The sequence below is a fragment of the Amblyomma americanum genome, chromosome 3 (genome assembly GCF_052857255.1).
Source record: "Amblyomma americanum isolate KBUSLIRL-KWMA chromosome 3, ASM5285725v1, whole genome shotgun sequence".
Lineage (NCBI taxonomy): Eukaryota > Metazoa > Arthropoda > Arachnida > Ixodida > Ixodidae > Amblyomma > Amblyomma americanum.
In genome coordinates, this window is record NC_135499.1 from 143,155,054 (window position 1) to 143,176,714 (window position 21,661).

Consider the following 21,661-nt stretch of genomic DNA (forward strand, 5'->3'; position numbering starts at 1 on the left):
GAGCTAGCGCTCTAAATGGTTTACTTGCGTACTGCGCACTGCTTAGACACGACACAGCACAGAAAAGAGTGCACAGGGACATTGCGCGATCTACATCCAATTCTGAGTTGTATCTCTTCGAAGCAACGCATAGCAACCAAGTCTGTAAGTACAACCAACTAGACAGTCGCAGCACAGCTACCAAAAAAGAAAGAATTTGAATACTTTCGAATGCCTAAGGCATCTGTAGAAACATTCAGGTATAGCAGGCAGTGGGATGCAAAGCAATTGACCCGACAAGACATGCCTTTTTTTTCTTACAAATGTTCATGGTCAGAGCATGTGTATTTTTATTCTTCACGTATCATTCCGACATCTTGTGTCTCGATGCTTCACTATGTACAAGGCTGCAAGCTTCGCAGTGGAACAGAACAACTGAGGTGCCGTCCGCGCTTTTCACACAACACGCCAAGTTGACGGAGGAAAGTCAGGCAATATCACCTTTAGAGCTCACACGATTCACGAATCACAAGCATCAACGAAAACAGAGATAATACTCACAAGACCAATGCTAAAAATAGTGACGGAAAAAATTGTTCACTTGTGTGTCCGCTTGCGACACTGCAAGGCGGGAAACAAGAGGCGGGTATGTAATGTGTACTTCGGCCCTTCTTGAGCGGGACTAGATTTTCGTGTCTGTCTGTCAACGAAGTAACATAAGTTTGTTCGCGCTCAAAAAAGTGTGGCCGGAGTTTCGCAAAGAAAACATGGGACAAGTAACCTTCAAATTTCCGCAGCCAGAGGTATGAAAAAAAAAAGTGCGATTCAGTACGTTGAAACTCTGCAAACTTTCAAGCTCGGAATCAATTTTGCCACAGCACGAGAGGTCTTGAACAGTGCTATGTACTGTGGCCCTACGCTTGTCCATAATACATACATCGTGTGCGGTACGCAGTAAGGAAAGAAACGAGTTTAAAAAAAAAAAACAAGAGTTCTTTGAAGGAGTGGTAGTGAAATCGCCATACTGGCAGTAAATTATGATGATCGCTGAACAAGTGAAGAACAAAGACAAATGAAATGAAATAAGACGCTTAGGCGATGCACAAAGGCAATACACGTGAGCTTTACATTTGTCACTTCTTTAACAATGGTTTAGACGTAATAAAAAGGCTCCCGTATGCATGCACACGACTTAGCACTGGGAGCCAACGTGATCTTAAGTATTTAAAACACACCTTTGTTGGTTTTATTTTTTCTGATTAACTTCGCACATCTGCTGAAAAGTTTTTTTAGTCAGAACGTTCCGTTTCAGGATCAGGGCAGCGAGCCGCTGCGGCGGCTTTCTTTTTGCCACCTGAAAAACACAGTGAGACCGTCACTGCTGAGGAATAAATAGTGATCTGCGGTCACACAGCGTGAAGGGGGGTACAGAGTAACGGGGTCACGTCGCGATGATACAGGCGGTCGATCGCTCTCGGAAACGTCGATATCGCTGACCGCTCGCGATCGCGAAAGTGAGGCGAAGGTAAGTACAGGAGTCTATTAGGGAGAGAGCAAGCACGCTTTCGCGTGCAGCAGTTTCAGCGCAGTTGACGTCAGTGGTCTGTATATTTATCCCGTGTCGACGTACTGAGTGTAGGTTGCGGTGTGTCCAGGCGGCTTGATTACCGTTGCTTTCAGGAAATGCAAGTGCGCGTGCTCGTTGACTGGCTTGAGACCCTCGCGACCCATGATTACTAGCGTAGCTGCTTTCCTTTATCTTGTTTCGTCTTCGACAGCCAGGAACACGAGTGGGGACAGGTCGACGACCTCCGGGTGTGAAAAAACGGCTTCTCACAGCGACTACCTAGTCTTCCTCAGCCTTGAGGTTGTGAAGAGGCGGAAGATTACTAGCCTCGACGTCGCTGTTGCACTTTGGCGAGGTAGAACAATGCGACTGGTACAGCCACGGGCCTTGAATGGGGTGCTCGTGCACCTCCAGAATGCAGCTTTTATTAACTCCTGCGCCCTTTCCTTGCTGTATTTCCCACCTGGATAATACGGGACTGATGCAGGACCTCAGAATATCTACGCCGGAGGAGCAACACTCTGACTGAGAGTGCCAGAAAGTAAAGTTCTTGAGCCCGTTGTGTCTTCTGCTGGCGCACCACTGCCCGCGTAGCACGTGCTGCCTGCCTGGTCCTCTCGTATGCGGGCCCCACGTGTACGACCAGCGAAACCCTCCCTGAAAACGCCATGCGCCCATGTATCTTCTCCGCCTGGCTCCTCGGCCGCTTTGCTCTCGGGGAGCACCTTCGAGGTTTCACCGCTTGCGTCGTTGCGATCAGCTTTGCCGTACGAGTAGAACTTCCGGCTTACACACACCAGCATTGACGGAGGTGGCGTGTCTTGACGCACGACCGCCGCGCCCCCCAGCGCGTCGTTTTCGAAGCGGAGCGGACGCGTTGTTGCCGATATCTGCAGAGTGGCGAAGGGAAGCCTTGTGGGCTGCGAGGTTCTTGTTGATCTCAGGGCCGCATGCGGTCGTGCCTTCGCGTCCTTGGGCGACCCCTCGGGGAGGGTCCCGGAGGTCATTCGCTCGTGGGACTGGACAGTTCGGAGGGCGTGCCGGGCAAGTGGCTGGAGTGGTGCGACGACAGGTTGCTCGGAGGCGCGCCCAGACCGTCGTCCGGGCACAGGTAATGGCCCATGGGAAGCACGCCCATACAGCCAGGGTCCCCCGTGTCGTAGCCATGCATCTGCAGGCAATAAGAGAAGAGGTGAGGTTAAAACCCTGAACAAAATGCACGAATGGAAACATCCTGAAACAACGTAAAGCCTGACAAAAAGACTGCAAGCCGGAGAAAGAAGGCACGTAACTACGAGTAAGGCCTGATCACACAGTCAATCTTATTATGCAGACCACTTTCCATTAAGAAACTCCGAACCAAAATAGAGACATAATCAGTGGCCAATTTCTGGAGGTCTACATGAGAGGCGCCGCATAAACATACTGAGCTGGGCGGCCTGTTATAATATTCCCCGAGCCCTGCAACTTTCGTTCTTTACCTATGCTGCCCACGTTTTCAGCAGCCCAGAGCAGTTCATGTTTATGCCGTGAATGGCATGACAGTCAGCTAACCTCAGAAAATTTTACTTGAAACAGTAAAACAGTCGGGATTTTGAATCATAGGGCCATGAGAAGTTCCGAAGCTCGGATGATCAAAGAGCTGCATCCTTCCTATCGCCTTACCCGTGGGGGCTTACTCGTAGCAGGCTGTCTACACTGACGCAAACGGTCAAGGTGCTTTCACTGTTGCCGCCATGCATGCCGTAGTGGGGAATAATATACAAGCGCTACCGCTGCGCACATGATCTTAAAGCACTATGCAGGGTTGGGTCTAGCTCCAACACTTCACTGGCAAAACTACCCACCCAGTCAAATTTGTCATGACGTGTTTACGAAGCCAAAGACACTGACTGCCTAAAACATAATGCGAGGTCATTCCTGTCAGTGTGCTGGCAGTACCTAGTCTATTTTCCTCGGCAAGAACACTGAACTGTCTCAACTACTTTGACACAGTAAGGTCTATTGCACGGTCTGGAAATGAAAATGAATAGTTCTACCGAGATTTGGCTTTTGGAATCTGGGGTTTAACGTCCCAAAGCAACATGGGCGATGAGCAACGCCGCAGGAGGGCTCCGGATTAATTTCGACTACGTGGGGTTCTTTAAAGAGGCTCTGAAACATCTTCCGAGGTGAGCACACCAACTCGCTCAATCACTTCACTGCGTTGTCATGAACACCTGAGCCAAGCAATACACTTCTACACGCAGCAGAGAACCCACAATCACACGTTTTAGCGAGCCTTTTCCGGCGACTTTTTCAGGTTCGCACCCTCCTCCGCCGCACGCGGCTGCGTACGCCAGTTCAGAGATGGATATTGAATGTATTCTTTCAGACGCCAGGCAGCTAAGCAGCCAGTAAGCCGCGTAGCTCCGGCGGGAAGCTCCGCTCAGCGGTGGGGCCGGCGGACGAGCGCCGACATTTCAATTCATTTCAATTCAATTTATCTTCCCATCATGGTACAAATGATGGCGTTGACCCGGAGTAAAAGTTTTAGTTTGACAGCTTGACAAGGCTTCAGCGTGCAAAATGTGACGAGAGGAGAGGGAAAGGCGCGAAGACGGTGAAATTCAAATTTTGACTACAAATAACTCAGCTTCTACAAAGCGCATTTAAAAAATCCGTGAAGCGGCGTCCTTGAATCATTCAAGCATACCGCAACTTTACTAGAACCCCATTCAGGGCCCCTTTAACATTCACTGACACCGCACAGTGCTGGGGCGCCTTGCGTTTCGCCTCCACCGATACGTGGCCACCGCGGTCGGGATCGCGCCCGCGTATTTGCGGTTAGCAGCCGAACGCTCTAACCACTGAGCCACAGCGGAGGGGCCGCTGTACACTCAAACAGAAAGGAATAAAAAAGGAGTAATCTGTCCTCTAGTGCATAAAACGGTGTGCGATAGAGGACAGCTTACTCCTTTTTTTACTCCCCGTAGAGGTATTTTTGTATAGAGTGTACTTAGAGAATGCCCCGTTTTGCCCCTTTCAATCACGGTGTTACAGAAAGTACCGTCAATGAAAAAAAGCTCGGTACAAAATGCATTTACTTGAGGTGACAATAAGAAGCATCCTTCAGAAGAACTACCACTAGTTTGGAAGAAAATGTTGCACATATTTGGTTGTGACGCCTTAAATGCACAGCCGAAGGAGGACATTCAGAAGGTCGCTTGCATTTTATCTACGAGGTCTGTAGATACATTTCATCGAACCTTTGCAGCGCCGTGGGTCTTGTAATGTCGATACTGCTGCGTGCCAAGCAATATTTTGTTCATATCTGTTTCGAATGCGCAAGCATCACTGCTTCCTCTGTGTTCACTGGCACTGCGATCGCTCGCAAATGGGCTTGTCAGTGAAAGCTTGAGGAAAACCTCGGTAGTTCAGCGACTGTTATTCACTTCATCATACATGCTTCACATGAGCAGGTCGCTGAGCGCTGCCTTCGTTTGTTGATTTTATGGCACACCTAAGAGTACCCAAACTTTCAAAGGAACAAAACAGCTCATTAAGCTTTGTTGGCCATGTCTAGTCGTCACGCTCAACACGATACTCCTATCTTGCGCACGGACGCCGTATCACTGACATACAGGGTGTGCCTAAAAACCATCCGAACTGCTATCATAAAAAAAAATATTGCAGATATACACAAAATTGCTTGGAGATCCTCATAATAGAAACTTCATTCTTCAACACATCGTTTCTAGCGCTTCTGTCATGCATGTTAGGCCCTCTTGAAGTCTGCAACCGCAATCTCCTTTAGGCACTGCGTCGAAGCTTCGGTCGCAAACTATTTCCGCCCTTCCAACGTCCCTGCCTATAGAGAGGCCACCCTGCCACCCGTCCCCTTCGCTAGGGAAAATCAGACCGGATACTTTTTAGACAGACCCTGTAGGTACTCAAAGAAAGCGCATCAACGCGAGACACTGGCTGCGCATCAAAGACACATTCGCCATCTCCATTCTATCACTTCCTTTTTTGTTGGTTCTCGCAGACTGTAGAGGATTCATTGCATGAGTACTCCAATCTCGCTATCTCTTTTCCCGCCTTTAGTTCTACACACATCGTTCAGAGACCGTATATGTACCTACAAAGCCGCCACCAGCCCGCGCGGGACGCTTTTTCTCGCTCGCTGAGCCGCCTACTCGAGCGCGTCATTTCCGCCGACCGAGTTTCAGGGATCGCGAACGAATTAGCGGTAGCACCGCACCGCATCGCATTGCGTGCTCGTCTCCACTCGCGCACGCGTATCAACACGAGCCGCACTCTCTTTCGAAGCACGAGCAGCGCGCGCGGACCTCCGTACTTAACGGGCCGATCTCGGAGTGCCCCGAAGTGTGTGTGCTCGACGCAAACAGACTCGGGCGGGGCCCGCCGTCAAATCCCATCCGGGGGATTCGTGTTTGCCCCGCTTCGCGGCGCAAAAGCCGCGACGTTGGCCAAAAAAAAAGGGGGGAAGAGACGAGTGGGCAAAGCCTACTGCTACAAGCCGGCGCCTGGAGCCAGAACGCGTCGGCAGCAGCAAGAAACGCGTGCGGTAGCGTCGGCGGTGAGCGGCGGCGGCAGAAAGCTTTCGGGGAAAGAAGCCAGCAGAGCAAGCCAGCCAGTGGCGGCCGCCGCTATGTCAATGTAATTACCGGACGGGCCTGCGCAAGCATACGCGATTCGAGTTCTGGGGAGAAGACGACCTACAGGCCGCCGCCTCGGCAATCCCCCCCGCCAGCGTAGCACACGCGCGCGTACGCGTAGGCCTGGCAGCGCAAACAGGCGCGTGCGCCGCAGGCCGATGCCTACAGTTGAATAATTAATGGAGGCCGCCACCGCCGATGGGAGAAATAGCTAAAAAAGGTAAAATAATGCAAAAATATAGAGTGCTGCTCCCGGTATATCTCTTCACGTGGATTCACGAAACACTCACCGCCTTCCAGCGCGTGCGCACGCACTCGCCTCACTTTCTTCACTTGTTTGTTTTTTGCTTTCTTTCTTGTTCCTCTCACCGGTGAACGTGAAGCGTCCTTTATAAGCGTGTGTCAGTGGGTGTGCGGTGAAATCGCAGCGCGTTGACCGTAGCGTTCTCCCGACATCGTCAACAACACGCCTGCGTCGCATGCGCAGAATAAATAGTGCCGACTGCGCCGGAAAAGGACCAAGTGGAACGCGAACGAACTGAAGATTGTAGCCGAGGGAGATGAATACACCCGGGGTTAATATTACATCGAAAGTAGGATGGCTCCTCTTCGAAAGTGATAAGGAACAGCGTAAATCGGCATTTCTTCTTCCTTCAGCATATCCCACTTGGCTTACGTGAGGTCGTTGTTTTCAATGAGCGTCCTCCACATGTTCTTGTCCTGCATGGGTGGTCATCACGGACAGCCTCTTCTCCCAAAGACCTTTCTTTACCTGCTCTCGCCACCTCCTCTTTGGTCGAACCTGTGCCCTCCTCTTCTAATCGATGGCCATCTCTGTCACCCCCCTTAGCGCATACCCTTTATCCCTCCGCAGCACGTTATCAAACAAGCGGCCCCATACACTGGGGTAACTTCCAGGCTAGGCGGCTTTAATTACGAGTATTAAGTCGAAAGCATTTAATGGCTCATGCTCGCGTCCGTCCGTCCGTCCGTTGCGCTCTTCAACTCGATGAGAAAAAAATCTTTGTGCACGATGGGATACGAACCACCATCATTCCGTTCCGCAGCCGAGCGTGCTAACGGCTACGCTACTTCCTGCCAACGTATGTGCTGTTCTTGCCTAGGACGCTGGAGAGTGTTTGCAGAAAGGCGTCGAATCAGACGGATGCCTCCCAAACGCCCTCCTGTGTCTCCAGCGTTGAAGATTCACAAACAATTTTGTACTTATTTAACATCTCAACTATACATCAGTGACACAAGCAGCAGCACCGCGCTAAAGGCTTTCGCCTCACCGCACTTTAGGTCAACAAAGTGCCCCCCTGAATTTGTTTTTTAACTCAATATGGCGCACATACCCAGAAATTCTGGAAAAGTGCATTTTTTTCAACGGGAAGTTGTTTACGAGCGCTTTTTTTTCGCACGTCGTAAGATTGCACGATTACAATCAGTATATCCGCAGATCCTCCTCGGGGCGCTCGTAGGTTTCAGCTAATCATCGTCAAAAACGCACCCCATTGGTTTTTTTTTATGGCAGTCTTTAACTACTCGGTACGAGCACAGGACAAACTTTAAAAGCAAGATTTCGCTTTGATTTGGAAGGTTAATTAGACCATTCCTATGAATAAATTCATTACAATATCTCACACTATTCCACGGTTGCCTTGCAATTAAATGTGATCTCCAAGAAAGCTGGACTTTGCTCTCAGCTGTAGATTCAGCAGAACTTGACCGCTTTTGTTCGATATAATATGCCTCTGCAGCGAATCCTGGAGTAAAATCGGCAGAGCTTGTTTTCAGGATCATTGGACTCGCGTATTTGCTTCGCAGCAGTGACACCGCCTTCGCTGCCACTGCTGTAGGCAAAAGAGCGCCACCCGCCTGATGTAGTGCTTGCACGAATCTATAGCACGAGGCGGCTTTAGCCGTGCGGCCAACGTCAGGAGGCAAAGTCTTCCTCTGTAGCTTTCCTCTGGAAAGAGCACCGAGAACGCCACCGCAGCATCACCGGAAATTCTTTCTTCCTTGCTGCTGTTGTTGCTCCAGAAGCGATTCTTTTCACCCATTCTTTCTTTCCTTCTTTTGTTATTTTTTCAATTTTTTCTTGCCTTTATTCCTTGGTTCCTTTCGGTTTCTTGTCTTCTTTCGTTCACTCCTGCCTTCCTTCCTTTTCTTCATTTTCTGCTTTCCTTTTTTGTGTGTGTTCTTCAGCGTGTTCCCGTAGTCCGCAAACTTTTGTTCCCGACTGGTTGTGGCCGAACCCGTGAGAACAATGCCGGTGCCCAGTTGCGGGCCGGTGGCGGCCACGCTCCTTTTCCCTCGGCGCGCGTGGCTTCGGCAGGGGCGGCGGGAGGGCTCCGCGCGACCGGTCCCAGGTCTGCCGCGCGAGACAGGCGTCGGGACGCGACAGCATCGGCGGCGACAAAAACACCGGCGGCCGTCGGGGCGCCCGCTGCCACCGCGAGAAGAAGGGACGGCAACGAGGATGAGGAGGCGGTGGTCTCGGAACGAGAAGAACCAATTTTCCTACGGTCCGCTCTTTTTTTTCCTTGCAGGCCGCCTCCCCCCTCCTGTCTCCCCGCCGGTCAGGCGCCGATGGACGCTGCAGACGTCGCGACGAGGCGACGGTCTCGTTGGATGCCATCTCTTCGCCGCCGCTGAGCTTTCTTCCCCGCGCGGTTTTACCTCTCGCCGTTGAGAGATAGGAAGCGAGGCGAATCGCCAACGACACTAGGCACGGGAGAAGAGAGCGATATCTTTCTCTGGGCCCTCGTCCCTCTCATTCCGCCTACCCCCCCCCCCCCCCCCTTTTTTTTTCTTCTTCCGTTTCATTAAGTACGAGGTAAAGACGAGGGGAGGAGGAAGGGAACAGGGGAGACCCAGGGGAACCGCGAGCGCGGATCAGTGCGCGCCGGACGTCCCAGACCGCCGCCATCCGAAGCCATAGTCCTCCTGGTCCGTCGCCTCTGCCTCGCGCGTTCCTTTCTCGCTGAACTGCTGGCCTTCTTCTTTTCCCAGGCCTTCCTTTTCTATTTTTAAAGTTCGGCCCTCTATTTATTTGTTTCGTTCTTTATCTAGCGCTCGTCGTGGTCGTTTCTAAAGATGCAGTCTGGGGCAATTGAGCGTGAGACGACGCCTTTTGTACGCCTGTGAGCATAGATTAAAACTACGGTTTCTCGTCGCGCTCTTTCTTTTTTTTCCCTTCTTCTTGTTATCCTCTATGCGTGCAAACGGTGCCACTTGTGCGCTGCCCCCTCAGCTGCGTAAGGTCTCGGCGTGGCGTGTTTTCGTCTCGAACTGTTTCATCCATTTGTTTTTTATGTCTTCGTTATATGAGATCTCGCTCCATGTCGCCTCAGGCAGTGCGAGCAGATAGCAACGGAAAAAGACACTGGCGATGAGAAATACCGGCTTCCGATGCGAATGGTACACTTTTCATCATCCGATAAGGGCGCCACACGTTTTTTTTTTCTAACTGTTCTTGTCTCCTTGTTCCTTTGTTTTTAAGTCTTTCTCACGCACAGCACTTTGCTTATTTTATATTTTAAACGCCGGTCTTGATACAAAAGCACCCCATACAAAATATTATGAGAGATTCTCATAAAAAGTCAATGATTTCAGACATCACACTTATCAGGTATTTCTGATGACTTCCGAGTGGAGTTTCTGATGCATTGGTGAATAATATTGGCCGCTGATTAAGGCGTGATGTGCATTTTTCTGTTGAGATTCTCATTTTTTTTTGCATGCATGATGAATTTATGATGCAAGTCTAAATGGTTTATGATGCATTGAAACCAGTGTTATGGCCAAAAAGAAAAAAGAAATGTCGTGAATTCGATTTTATTAGCTGCTCTTTGACATTGCACAGAAACCGCTGCGATGAAGCTCTCTTACATGTAATGTAAACATCCACTTAACTGTGCTATGTGCTAATGTGTTAATGCAAAACCTCATTAAGAATTATGATGTCGGGCTGATGCGAGAACACAGCATATGTGGCCTTTGTGATTAATTTGGATGACTCACCACGGTTATATCATATTAAAATCAGAAATTCAATATCCATTTTTGTAAGGGATAAGAGGTTACGCGAACAACACAAAAGTTCGAAAACTTCACGCCCGCTCGTTATGTCGCTACGAAGACGGCCTGCAGGGCATCATCGTCTGCAAGGCACGCATCTATCAACAACGGACAACTCAGCGCGGAGGACAGGTGGAGAGTGATGAGAGAGGATGAAAGAACACGAGGCTATAGTGGCGTGCAAAAATTGCAAATAGGCCGCAGGGCGAGTATCCTGTATACAGGATTTTTCCGAGCGCGTCAGCGTACAACTTCGCGTGAGTAGGTCCGTTGCCGCATAGCAACGGGTGGCGTACGGAAGTACCCGACATCATAAGCCCTGGCTCAAATGCATCGCACCAAAGGCCCCAATGCTTCTGCCCCATTATCAAAATCCCCGTGTTCATTGCCCGCCACGCGATACGCTGTGCCAGTGAGAGGTCTCTTCATTCCCAGATCCCGTTGTCCGTAACAGAACCCCTTAATCCGGAAAAAATTTCGGGACACCACAACCTCTGACCCACCACGGTGGCACAGTGGTTAGCGCGTTCGGCTACTGAACCGGAGCACCCGGGTTCGAACCCAGCCGCGCCAAAGTGCAAAAAGGCGCCCCTATGCTGTGCGATGTCAGTGTGCGATATCATAGGCCACGGAGGTTCGTTGGTTCAAGTTAAATACAGGTGGACCTAATGAATACGATGTGGTCTTTGACTTAGTGAACTGTCTTAAAGACATGTACTAGTGCGTACGTGAGTAATTTTCAGTATGCTAATCAGGAATTAGGTCATTGAGTCAGTGCTGAGCAGGAGATACGAGTAGGACCCGATAACGCTATCGCGTTCTACTTCTAAAACGAAGCTTAATCGTCCCTCGTTTTTTTTTTTCTATCACGTCTTCCTGAGGTGCCAAGCTTTAACATACCAGGAATATGCTGATCGAAGTACTGGGTGATTATCGGTGGGGGACACTAAAAACGGGATAGCATGAGTTTTTGGCGCGGCATTTCTGTTACGGGCTTTCGGCATGCGGTGTTATGGTAAGGCGCAAATGATGCCGGGCTTTTGCGACAGGAGTTCTGCACAAGGACAAATCGTGCTAACAACCATTGCATCGACGCGTTCTAGCGGAGCCTCAAAAATCGCCGTTCGTCTTTTACTATAGCTGCCCCCTTTATTTCCCTTTCCTTGTCCTCTGCCTGTCCTTTTATTCCCGCTAGCCGCAGCTCAGGCGCTTCAGATTTCGATGGCAGATGCCGCGGCTAGCAACATCTTTTCCTTCCATCGTTATTTTATTAATGAAAAGCCAGTAACAACAACTCGCCTTGCGCTCCCAGCCAATGCTCCGCTTGTGTATACGCACATTCCTTACGTTCTTTCTCTCTGGCTCATCGTTGCATCATGAGCGTTTTGTTTTCCGAAACCCACCACGAGCGTTCGGTCGCCTCCTGGCACTGACATCGCGAGCGATCCGCCATTTGTTTGCGCTCCTCGCGCGCTGACTTCGGTCATCCTGGGGCACCGGCAATGGGAAGGGGGTTGGGGGAGAGGGGCTGCTTCTATCGTGCTTCTTTTGCGGAGTGCCTCGTCGGTGGGGAGCTTCATTTCTTTTTATGTTTGCTGAATGGCTTTCCATGGGTTCCCAGGCCTACAATACTTTATTCCACTCATTATTGTTCTTTTTGTATTCTTTGATTCTGCGCGTTCGTTTCGTGCCGCTTGCTTCCTTCCGACGACGGCGGTCCGTGGTTCGGCAAACATCGCCGACAGAGGCGACCAGCCGCGCTCCATCGCGCGAGAAGCCTCTCGCTGGGGCAGACAGCAGCATCGCCCACCGCACCGCCACCATCGATCCGTGAGCAGCGCTGCGCCGGCAACGAGACGATGGCGTGAGCCGCCGCGGCCGCCGCCATATCTCGCCTGCATTTCTCTTTAGCCTTGTTTGTCTCCCGTTGTTTGTCATTGCTTTCGCATCTCTCACCGAGCTCTGGCAATCGCCCTCTCCATGCTCCTTTTTTTGTTTTCTTTCTTTCTTTTATACCCCACCTTTCATGCATTCACTCTCTCGTCTTGTATCTCTCTCTCTCTTTCTACGCACTGATGGTGGCATCAATTTATTTTGTTTTCCGCGCGCGTGGTACGGCACCGTTTACGGACACTGTGCCATGCAGGGTCGGCGCGGGAACCTTGCGCGAACGAACGAGGATCCGTCGACTTTCGGAGTGTAGAGCTAGCTGCATGGAAACCCTTAGCTCTTCGTTGCGTGGCTAATCGAAGCAGCGTGGCTAATCGAAGCAGGGACGGACGCGGCTGCAAGAAGTACAGGAGACGAAGTGCGCACTTCGTATTCAGAAGGAAATGAACTAGGCAGGGAAAAAAAGATTACCAGGGAGAGTATACGTTATCCGGTTACGAGTTCTGTACTTTCGTGGAGTAACAACTCTCAGTTCAGTTAGGTCGTGCATAACTTTCTTTATAGCGCAAGCTACGGTCATAGCTGAGATGAAGCTTTTTCACTGGCGCCGAAAGACGGCAAGGAGCAAGGACATCTGCAACCAACTAGCCCGATTATAAGAGGAGTCTTGGCAGTTACAGAACGAAGCGGCAAATGCCCTTCTAAGGAAGCCCTCCATTCAATGGCGTCGACTGACTGTCACGTGGCTAGCAAGTGCGAGGCGATTCACCGCGACGTCATTGCAATAGGTTGACGACGCCATTGGCTGGAAGGTTCCTTTGATGGGTGTTTGCCGCTTAGTTCTTGGTCTGTGTCTGACACCACTGTGAACGTTGATTTTTTTTTTTTTTTGCGTTCAAGTGAGCACTTGGACTGCGTGCTATACGCTGCTGTTCATCTGGACTTGCAATCACAGCTTTCATTATAACTGCCGCACTCTGGCAGCGTCATTCCGAGGCCTCCTACGTTCTCCTGGCCCGGTGGCACTCGAAACACAGGGAAAAACGAAAAGGTCACCACGTGCGCTAATTTTCAACTCAAGTAAGCTGAAAGTTAGCACATGTGGCGTCCTCTTCATTTTTTCCTGCGTTTCGAGCACTATGTTTTTCGTCATGGTGTACCAACTCGCGCCAACAGCTACCCTTACATAGAAATAAACTCCACCGCCTGCACGAGTCAGAAACACAAGCCACGCTTCTGCTTTCCTCGCAGTAAAGACAAAAGAAAGGTGTTACTTGTTTAGTCCTCCCCACGCCCTGAAGCCAGCCGCTCTTTCTATACTCGATGATCCAGAAATGAAAACTTCAATGCCTATCTATCGACTCAGACAGGGCTTCAGAAGCCGACTCGTCGCGTATAAACAAAACAAAAAATTAAAACTGCTCACTGGCGAGACGATCTCTGCGGAACGTGACCTCAGCGTGAGTTGTGTGTCTGACCCGCACCACCGGTTATCTCACCGAAGCGGTGTCGCTTCCTTCCTTCGCCCTAAGCCAGCATTTTTTTTTAAATTTCTGCTTTCCATTTGCCGTATTTTCTCCTTCCGTGTTTTTTTTTTTTGTGTGTGTCGCAAGAGAAGCGAGCGACTTGCGTTTCATAGCGCCACTTTGGTTGCAGATTTTTCTTTTTATTTGTACATCCACGCAATACATACGAAATATAACGAATGTATCTTCCATTTCTGTGGAAAATTTTTCGCGCCGGAACAATGTGGTGAGTTATGAAGTAAGCCGTTTTGGATAGGTGCGGATTAACACCGGACTGCAGATTAATACCGATCTTTAACACTTCATGTCCCAGAACACAAGCTTTTTGTTTTGGTTTTAATGCTATCGCGTCAAAGGCCCCGTTCTCACAAAACCCGGTTGTGAGCGAAAAATCACATGGCTTTGGCAGGTGGTCCCCAGAGAGCAACCCAGAAGGCCGGTGGGCCACCTAGGTCACGTGACCTTGCGGTGTCATCGCAACCTGCCCATCGGACGGTGAGCAAACTACCCACCGTGGTCTATGGCAGGTGGCAGTTAAATTAATGGTTGGTCGCTGGGGGAGAGCAACCTGGGTCGCACAAGGCCCACCGCCGGGAGCACCTGCCATCGCAGGGCAATGGCGCATCGCTTAACCGCTGCACCACTGCACCAGGAGGGGTATGAGGACTGGCAGGAATCTATGAATGTAAAGTAGAATTTGACCTTCAGCATATATGGGAATTAACCCATTACGCTACCGCTTCATACCCTTAAAGGTGCACTAAAGAGGAATCTGAACTCGTCTTTTTACCGCGGGAAATCGATCTGCACGCTCTCGGCATTCGACGAAAATTCGAATTATTGTCATGTGCGGCCGGTTGCCCTAATTAAATCGGATTAAACGTCCCGGCTCCTGCCTTTTTTTTTTGAACTCAACGCGGTAAGTAGGCGGAGTCTACCAACGCGTGGAGTGCCTTTCAGCCAGTCCAGTGGCGGCTTCGCTTTCTCTTTTTATTTTGTTTTTAGGTTTCTGTGAATAAACAATTTCAGTCACAGACGATATAGCCGCAAATTAGGCCCACGGAAATAAAAATACACGTGGACTTCTTGATTTAAGTATCACTCCGCCGATGGCAGAGTGGCAAGCCGCCACGGGACTGGCTAAAGCGTTGGTTGACTCCTCTTACCTGCCGCGTTGAGTTAAAAAAGGGCGGAAGCCGGGACGTTTAATGCGATTTAATTAGGCAATCGGCCGCACAGGGCAGTAATTCCAAGTTTCTAAGAATGCCCGGGACGTGTAGATAGAGTTCCTGCGGTGAAAATACGAGTTCAGATTCCTCTTTAGTGCACCTTTAAGGCGGAGCTTAAGTGTCCACTTCAATTTTTTTTTTACCTACATCAAAACACGCCTGCTGTGGCTGGAAATCGAACTCGCGGCCATGGATTCTCATTAGTCCAAAAGCATTGTAGCTAATGAGACACCGCAGCAGTTAATGCTATGCGATTTCCTTCGCCGGCTGCGATATATACACACTGTCGCTTGCTGGTCGCGCATGTTGTTGTTAGTGGCTATTTATTATTAAAAAAACAATGGAAGGAAAAAAATGTTGCTAGCCGCGGCATCTGCATCGAAACCTGAAGCAGCTGAGCTGCGGCTGGCGCGAAATAAAATGAAAGGGAGAGGAAAGAAAGGGTGGAGCGACAGTAAGAAAGGATTGGGGTAGGGCGGCAAAATACACTAAGCAAAACACGCCTCCTGTGGCTGTAAATCGAGCTCTCGCATGCGAGCCTTTGCCCCCTTTGAGAAAGCAAACCTCGACGCTGTAGCGCTTTTCTTAGCATTAGCAACCATACATTTCCGTTAGGCCACATCAAAAGGAGCGGCTGCAACTTGCCCTTTTTTGATAGCCATTCAGCGCACGCAAAAAGAGGAGGAATGGTCATGCCTCGCTACTGGGCAGGTGACAAGAGAGTGTCTCCGTTCAGATAAGCTACAGCTCACGACAGTGGGGCCGTGTAAGATCTCCGCCCATACCCGCTTTTTTCCTCGCCTTCTTCACGTGTTGCAAAGGACTGCCGGAATACAAAAAGGTCACCCGGACTGATAAATGCGTGCGTCCAATGTTTACTGCCCCTCAGCGAGCATTTCCATGTGCCATGGCGCATCCCGTTCCCTATTCCCACAATATCACGCTTACGCGTTCCTATGCTTTCGTGACGAGATCCTTTCGCGGACTGTCGCCCGCTTTTGCCAGCTTTCTCTATAAACTTTTTCCGAGACGAATGCGCAGTACACATCAGCGCAGCTCTGCGCTCCGTCCCCTGTTCGCTTCCGAACGGGACGGGGACGACAACAGCAGGAGCGGGGTACACGGACAGCCCTCCCCTAGCGAACCCCTTCCAGCACCATGCCCCGCACTACCGCTGGAAAGCGGTGAGTGCAGAACCGGTTCCGGTCAAGCCGCGCCGGAAGTGCTTCCGGTTCCGGTTTTGGGTTTCCCGCTCTCGTCGCGGCCCTCCCTCCTCCTTTCCTTCCGTCGTTACGGTGTGCCCGTGCAGTGCTCGCTCGAGCGGGGCACTCGTTCTTCCCCGCACCATCGAAACCGCGCCGCTGTTCCCGCTCCGTGGGCTGGCTCGGCGCCCGGTCGGGTAAAGTCCCGTACCCGCACCGCTAGCTGCCGCCCCCGCCGAGCCCTTTTACTCGGAGACGCGTATCCCCAGCGTCCCGCAGGGCTCGCGATTCTTCCCGCATTGAATGGTCGCGTGTCCTCGTCTCTCGGTGAATGATGTCCGTCTTGCCCGGTCGCGCTTTGTGTCGCGCAGCGGGCGAACCGCCTCGCCTGTAACGCTGCATTTTCCCCCCGAATGACGCGCTTTTCCGAGGCCTTTAGCTGTCGATCGCGTTACCGAGAGAGCAGTCGTATACATTTCTGTTGCTTGATGCGCTTAACGACAAGACACATCTCAGTAACTTATGAAGATGCGTGATAGCTTCATGATCGGATGCCTCTTGAAATACTTGCGTACGTGAATTCGAAACTAGAGGGTTTCGACAGCAGCCCGAAGTTAGCAGCCAGGTTTTGGCTTGGGTTATTGAAAACGTCAGTTACGTCACACGAACAAGTTTACGATCATCAAGCGATATGCCGTGTTGAACTTGCTGATTTTAGTCCGAGCTCAAAGACCTAACCGGAATTCAGGGCGGATTTACTGTGGGGGATGGAGGCCACATAATGCAGGTTAACATAAGAAAACCGTTGCTGAATCGTATTTTTTAACACAAAAATAAAAATAAAATATATTGTTCAAATGGAACAATTACCGCCCCCTCCAAGAGGGACTCATAAATCCGCCGCTGCCTGAGGTCCAGCGCCTGTTCATTGTTGTTGAGTAGCATACGGTAACGAATTGATGATTTTCTTCTGCGCTTTCAGTGACGGCTTCGCACCGTCGCGAACGTAGGAGTTCAACGGCGGAGAGTTCAGCAGGCATCGATATTGCCCCAGTCTCGTAAGTGTTTAACAATGGTGTTGGCATCCACTTATTTATTTATTGACAGTATACAGGTGGTAAGAAGCTCAAGCAGGAGTGGTATAAACATTAAAACTCAGTAAATAGCTTGGAATAAGAACAGTGCACTGAATTACATTCTTCCTAGGATTGGCAAACATTCAGAAAAGAGAGTGAGACAGCATAATTAACTCGTTAAAGTGGCGAGGCTTATTCGCTGAAGAAAAAACGAATAGCAGTCGAACCTTACAACAAAAAGCAAAAACAGAACAGCGCTTCGAATCCAGGGCCTTTAAACACACGACAGAGGTAGTGGACAACAAATCCGCAAAGTACGAAACGGCTTGCGCTAATGGCGGGATATAAAAACGTTAGAGACGTGTAAACACAGCACAGATAATGGTTCCATCATATATCGCCGTTCGTTTTATGCCGAGCCAACCGCGACAGGTATAACGACGGCATGTGCGAAGAACAGGCCCCAATACGCTGACGGCAGCTCGACACAGGAGTTAAGCGCTCCCAACTCACGATCAATGTCCCAGTCACGCGGACGCAACGTCTCTATCGGCTTGTCGCTCATCAGCACTTCGCACGCCGCGCTTACGGGCCGTTTCAATCTGTGCGTCGTGAGCGTAGCGGCCAACTGCGTATAAAGCCCTCGCCGTACACACAGCGCCGTGGTATACGGACATGCTATACACACCCCCACAGCAGCCCTTTCGAGCCCGAGCGCTAATGGAGCGAGTCACGCGCACCGACATCATCGATAGGCTCGACGAGGGAGCAGACCAGGCCTCTGCCGCACTCCTAGCGGGATCTATGGATGTTCTCGTGTAGCGTTCACGGCAGCGGCAAGTGAGCGGCTCCCGCACTGTTGCTGCTTCCCTCGATGGAGGCCAACGGAGCGTGGTCCTCTTTCGCGCGCCGCCGCGCCTTTGTATCGTCATCGCCACCGCCCGGGGAAAGACGAGGTTCCGGCCGTTTCCCGATGACGTGATTGATTTGTGAGCAGCCCGGCGATCGGTCTTCTTGCCCAGTTGGCTCTGCAGCCAGTCTTAGCTTTGTGCAGATCGCGGAGAGCATGGGTGCGATCCTCGGACCCTTCTTCCCACCCCTAACCCCGCTCACCATCTCGGTCTGTATCAGGACGTATTCGTTTTTTCCTCTCCACAGCGCATCAGTCGCGAAAGGTCGGTTCGCTTCGAGTACCAACCGAGACGAAACGGCCCTCAATGCCTTAATTGTTATGCGCAGAACGAAGCGAATAACTGCTACTTAAAAGCTTCTCGTGCGCTTCTAGACCTCTGCTTTCTTTTTCCTTTGTCTTTTTACTTTCCTTGATGCGAAAAAGCGTAACTGGGGCTTCTTCCAACTTCGAAGAAGTCTTCCGTTCCCAAGTGAATAACGAAGAACGCTGCGGTTGGCTGCACGTGGCAACCACGTTCTCGCCTGGTTGACAAGTGATTCAAGCTACCGTTTTAAAGAACACCTAGGCTGTTTTTGCGCCAGATAAAAGAGAATGAAAACAGCACAGTTGTGGCTATCCGCCAGACAGCTTGTGATTTATAACTTTCCGGAGCTAGAGAGACAACTCGCACTCAGACTCACGGAAACCTTAGCCGCCTCGGGCTGTCAGAAGATCGCTTAGGAATACGGAAAAGAAAAGACAAAGCGGCGTCAAGAAGGGAAATGGCACGTGCCTGGTTGACGAGATGCTGAAAGTGGGGCGCCGTGGGGTCCACCTCATTCGGGTGCATGGCGTACTCGGCCAGGGCCTTCCAGGGCGGCTGGTAGGCGTGCACCTCGAGCGGCTGCGGGCTGGTGCTGCCCTCGTGCCGTACGGGGCTGCTGGCAACCATGGGCACGCCGCGGAGGCTGCCCAGGCTCAGCGGACGCCCATCCTGCGACGGTAGAGAGAGCGAGAGGTGTAGCGTGCCGGATGAGTTGCACACGATGACCTCGTCGCACGATGTGTCTGCAAAACGCTTCCACGGGTGATGCATGGAGCAACAAAGGCGCGAATTAAACTAGCGGGTGTATGTTCGAGTCACGAAGCCCACGAGAGAAGTGGTACACATGTGGGTCTCGATTTAGATGTCATGTATGCCAGCAACAAACACAAGCATCGCTCCATGAAGACGCCACATGATCAAACATGCGATGCAATTCGCTGTGACTACTTGCTACACACAAATAACAGCAGGCAGCGATCTAAGTATTGAAATTATTTCTGTTGTCCGTTTAACCATTCAATATTGGCCACTTAACCAGTACTTTGCTACTCGCCAGTTTCACTGCACCTTTACCTATATATAGCGGCAATGATGGGCACTTCGTGCAGTCATCCAGGCTACAGGCTACTTACTCAAAGAACACAGAGGTATAACTGAGGCACGGGCGGATTTAAGAAAGTTGTCCCCACCTCGCAAACGAGAGATTTTGTGCGAGAAAATTATGCTGAACCCCATTTTGAAGCGCAAGCTTCACTACGCTAGGTAAGGCCGATTTCGCCGTGCGTTGCTGGTTGACTTTCAAGTGAGCCAAGAGGTCAAGTGTGGCTATACGCCTTACCATATGTGGTACACCATGTTGTCGCACTACTTGACCTTTGACCTTTCGATTTGCCAATAGAGGGCGGCGGAATAGGCCTCAGCGTTCATTGGGTGACCAACCTCTCGCGATGAACCATTAATTTAATTGCCACCTGGCAGGGTGGCACGGCGGGCGCTCTGCCTATCCAGTGTGCGGAACGCACTCAACGTTACTGACGCCAAGCCGCGTCTAATTGCCCGATACACCACAGCTTTTGCTCTCTAACCAGGTTCAGCAGTAGTTAAACCGCAGGTAACTTTTCTTCGACGTAAAACTAAAAAAATTCATGGTGTAAATGAGACCATTCTGTCTGCCCCTCCGTCTTTTCCCTCCCTCCCCAACCGCCCCCTTCAAGCGCGGCTCATATATCCACCCATAGAGTGAAGTCCGATGTCAAGCGATATTCCGGCCGACGAAGGGTGGCGCATACATCGTGAATGACTGGCTGCTGCTGTAGACACTGCATAACCTCCCAAATAAATATCTGAACAACTAAAAGAGATGCGCTAAATATCTTTCGTGTCGAAGCGTCGAACGTAAGGAAGATTGACACTTAATTTATTATTTGTATTTTAAATTGGCATTAAAAGGGAATACTAGACAAATAGGCCAGCGTCACGTGATAGCAAATACGTAATTTTTACTTAAAACAAAGCTTTCATGTGCCAGAAAATTGCGTAAAAGCGAAGTAAGGTGGCGCCGCCACTTGCGGATTCATGCAACTGCGGCTGTGACGTGTCTGCTGCGCTGTCTCGTGGAACGCTATTTCACCGTCAGAAAGCAAATTAAAAAGCGCAAAACAGGCGACGGAGGAACAGGCTGGAGACGTTAAAACGAGCGCTGAATCTTTCGACTCGCATTATGCACCTTGCCGCCATGACGGCTGACGTGCACGGCGGACCAGTTCCGGTTTCCGGCTGCGTTTCCCGCCTTTGGAAGTAGCGCCTCTCATTGGTCGGAGAGCTGCATCGCAAACGCGTCACAGGAATGTAACTGTGCCCATTTTTCGCGGGCGCTTTGAATGTGGAAAGGTTTTCGGGACATTCATTTGCGATTTTCGCAGCAACGCAGCCACCATTCTACGTAGAAAAAAAACAACCTCGGCAGTGTTTCCGAGGTATAACCTCTCCATCTTGCTTATTAGGATACACACATGTATTCAAAGGGGGCCAAGCAACCCCCCCCCCCCCCAATTCTCTTCACAGTACTCAAGCAACTGTCATCGCCCCCCCCCCCCCCTCCTGCCAGCTCGAAAATTACCTTGTGCCCCTCCCGAAAAAAATTCCTGGCTACGTGCCTCTTCAGATATTTCTCTTTTCTGTCCCTTTAACGCTAAAAGTCATTCCACGCTCTCACGTCAGGATTAGTGGACCATATTTCGCAAAGCCTGTACTTCGTCGGCAACACGTTTTCGTCTGCGCTGCAGAGGCGTGGATATAGCGATCCAGCATCCAGGTGCAAGCTTATCTAGCTGGATAAGACCGCCTGTGCCTTTGTAATCGCACTCTCCACACACGACAGCGTACAGGACAGATTATCCAGTTATCAAGATGAATTTTTTAGACAAATAAAAGGAAGAATGGATGGACGAAACAAATGTAGACAGCCTCTACAGGATACACGGGCTTTTACTGGTAAATTATTTCTGTAGCAGCTACACCGTTGCACGTAGGGTTTCTTCGCTCGTGTATCAGCAATTTTTCTTTAATGCGAAAGCATTATACGGCTCACCAGCAGCGAAACCTGGCGGTGTTGGCGTTGTCCAGCAGCAATGGTCTGAAATCCCTCAGTGACGTCGCCATGGTCTCGCATGACATCAACAGCAGACCATAAAATAGTCAACTGTATACCATGGGCAATGAAGCATGGAA

The 21,661-nt window shown here is 50.6% G+C and overlaps 1 protein-coding gene across 1 annotated transcript in view; it reads right to left on the reverse strand.

Moving 5' to 3' along the window:
• Positions 1 to 298: 298 nt before the first annotated feature.
• tup (LIM1_Isl and LIM2_Isl domain-containing protein tup) overlaps positions 299 to 21,661 on the reverse strand; it is a 150,412-nt gene continuing 129,049 nt past the window's right edge. Inside the window, exons 5-6 of the mRNA XM_077658110.1 lie at positions 18,899 to 19,099; positions 299 to 2,717 (exon numbers count right to left, since the gene is read on the reverse strand). Coding sequence (XP_077514236.1) covers positions 2,550 to 2,717; positions 18,899 to 19,099 — 369 coding nt within the window. The 3' untranslated portion in view covers positions 299 to 2,549. The remainder of the gene's footprint in view (positions 2,718 to 18,898; positions 19,100 to 21,661) is intronic.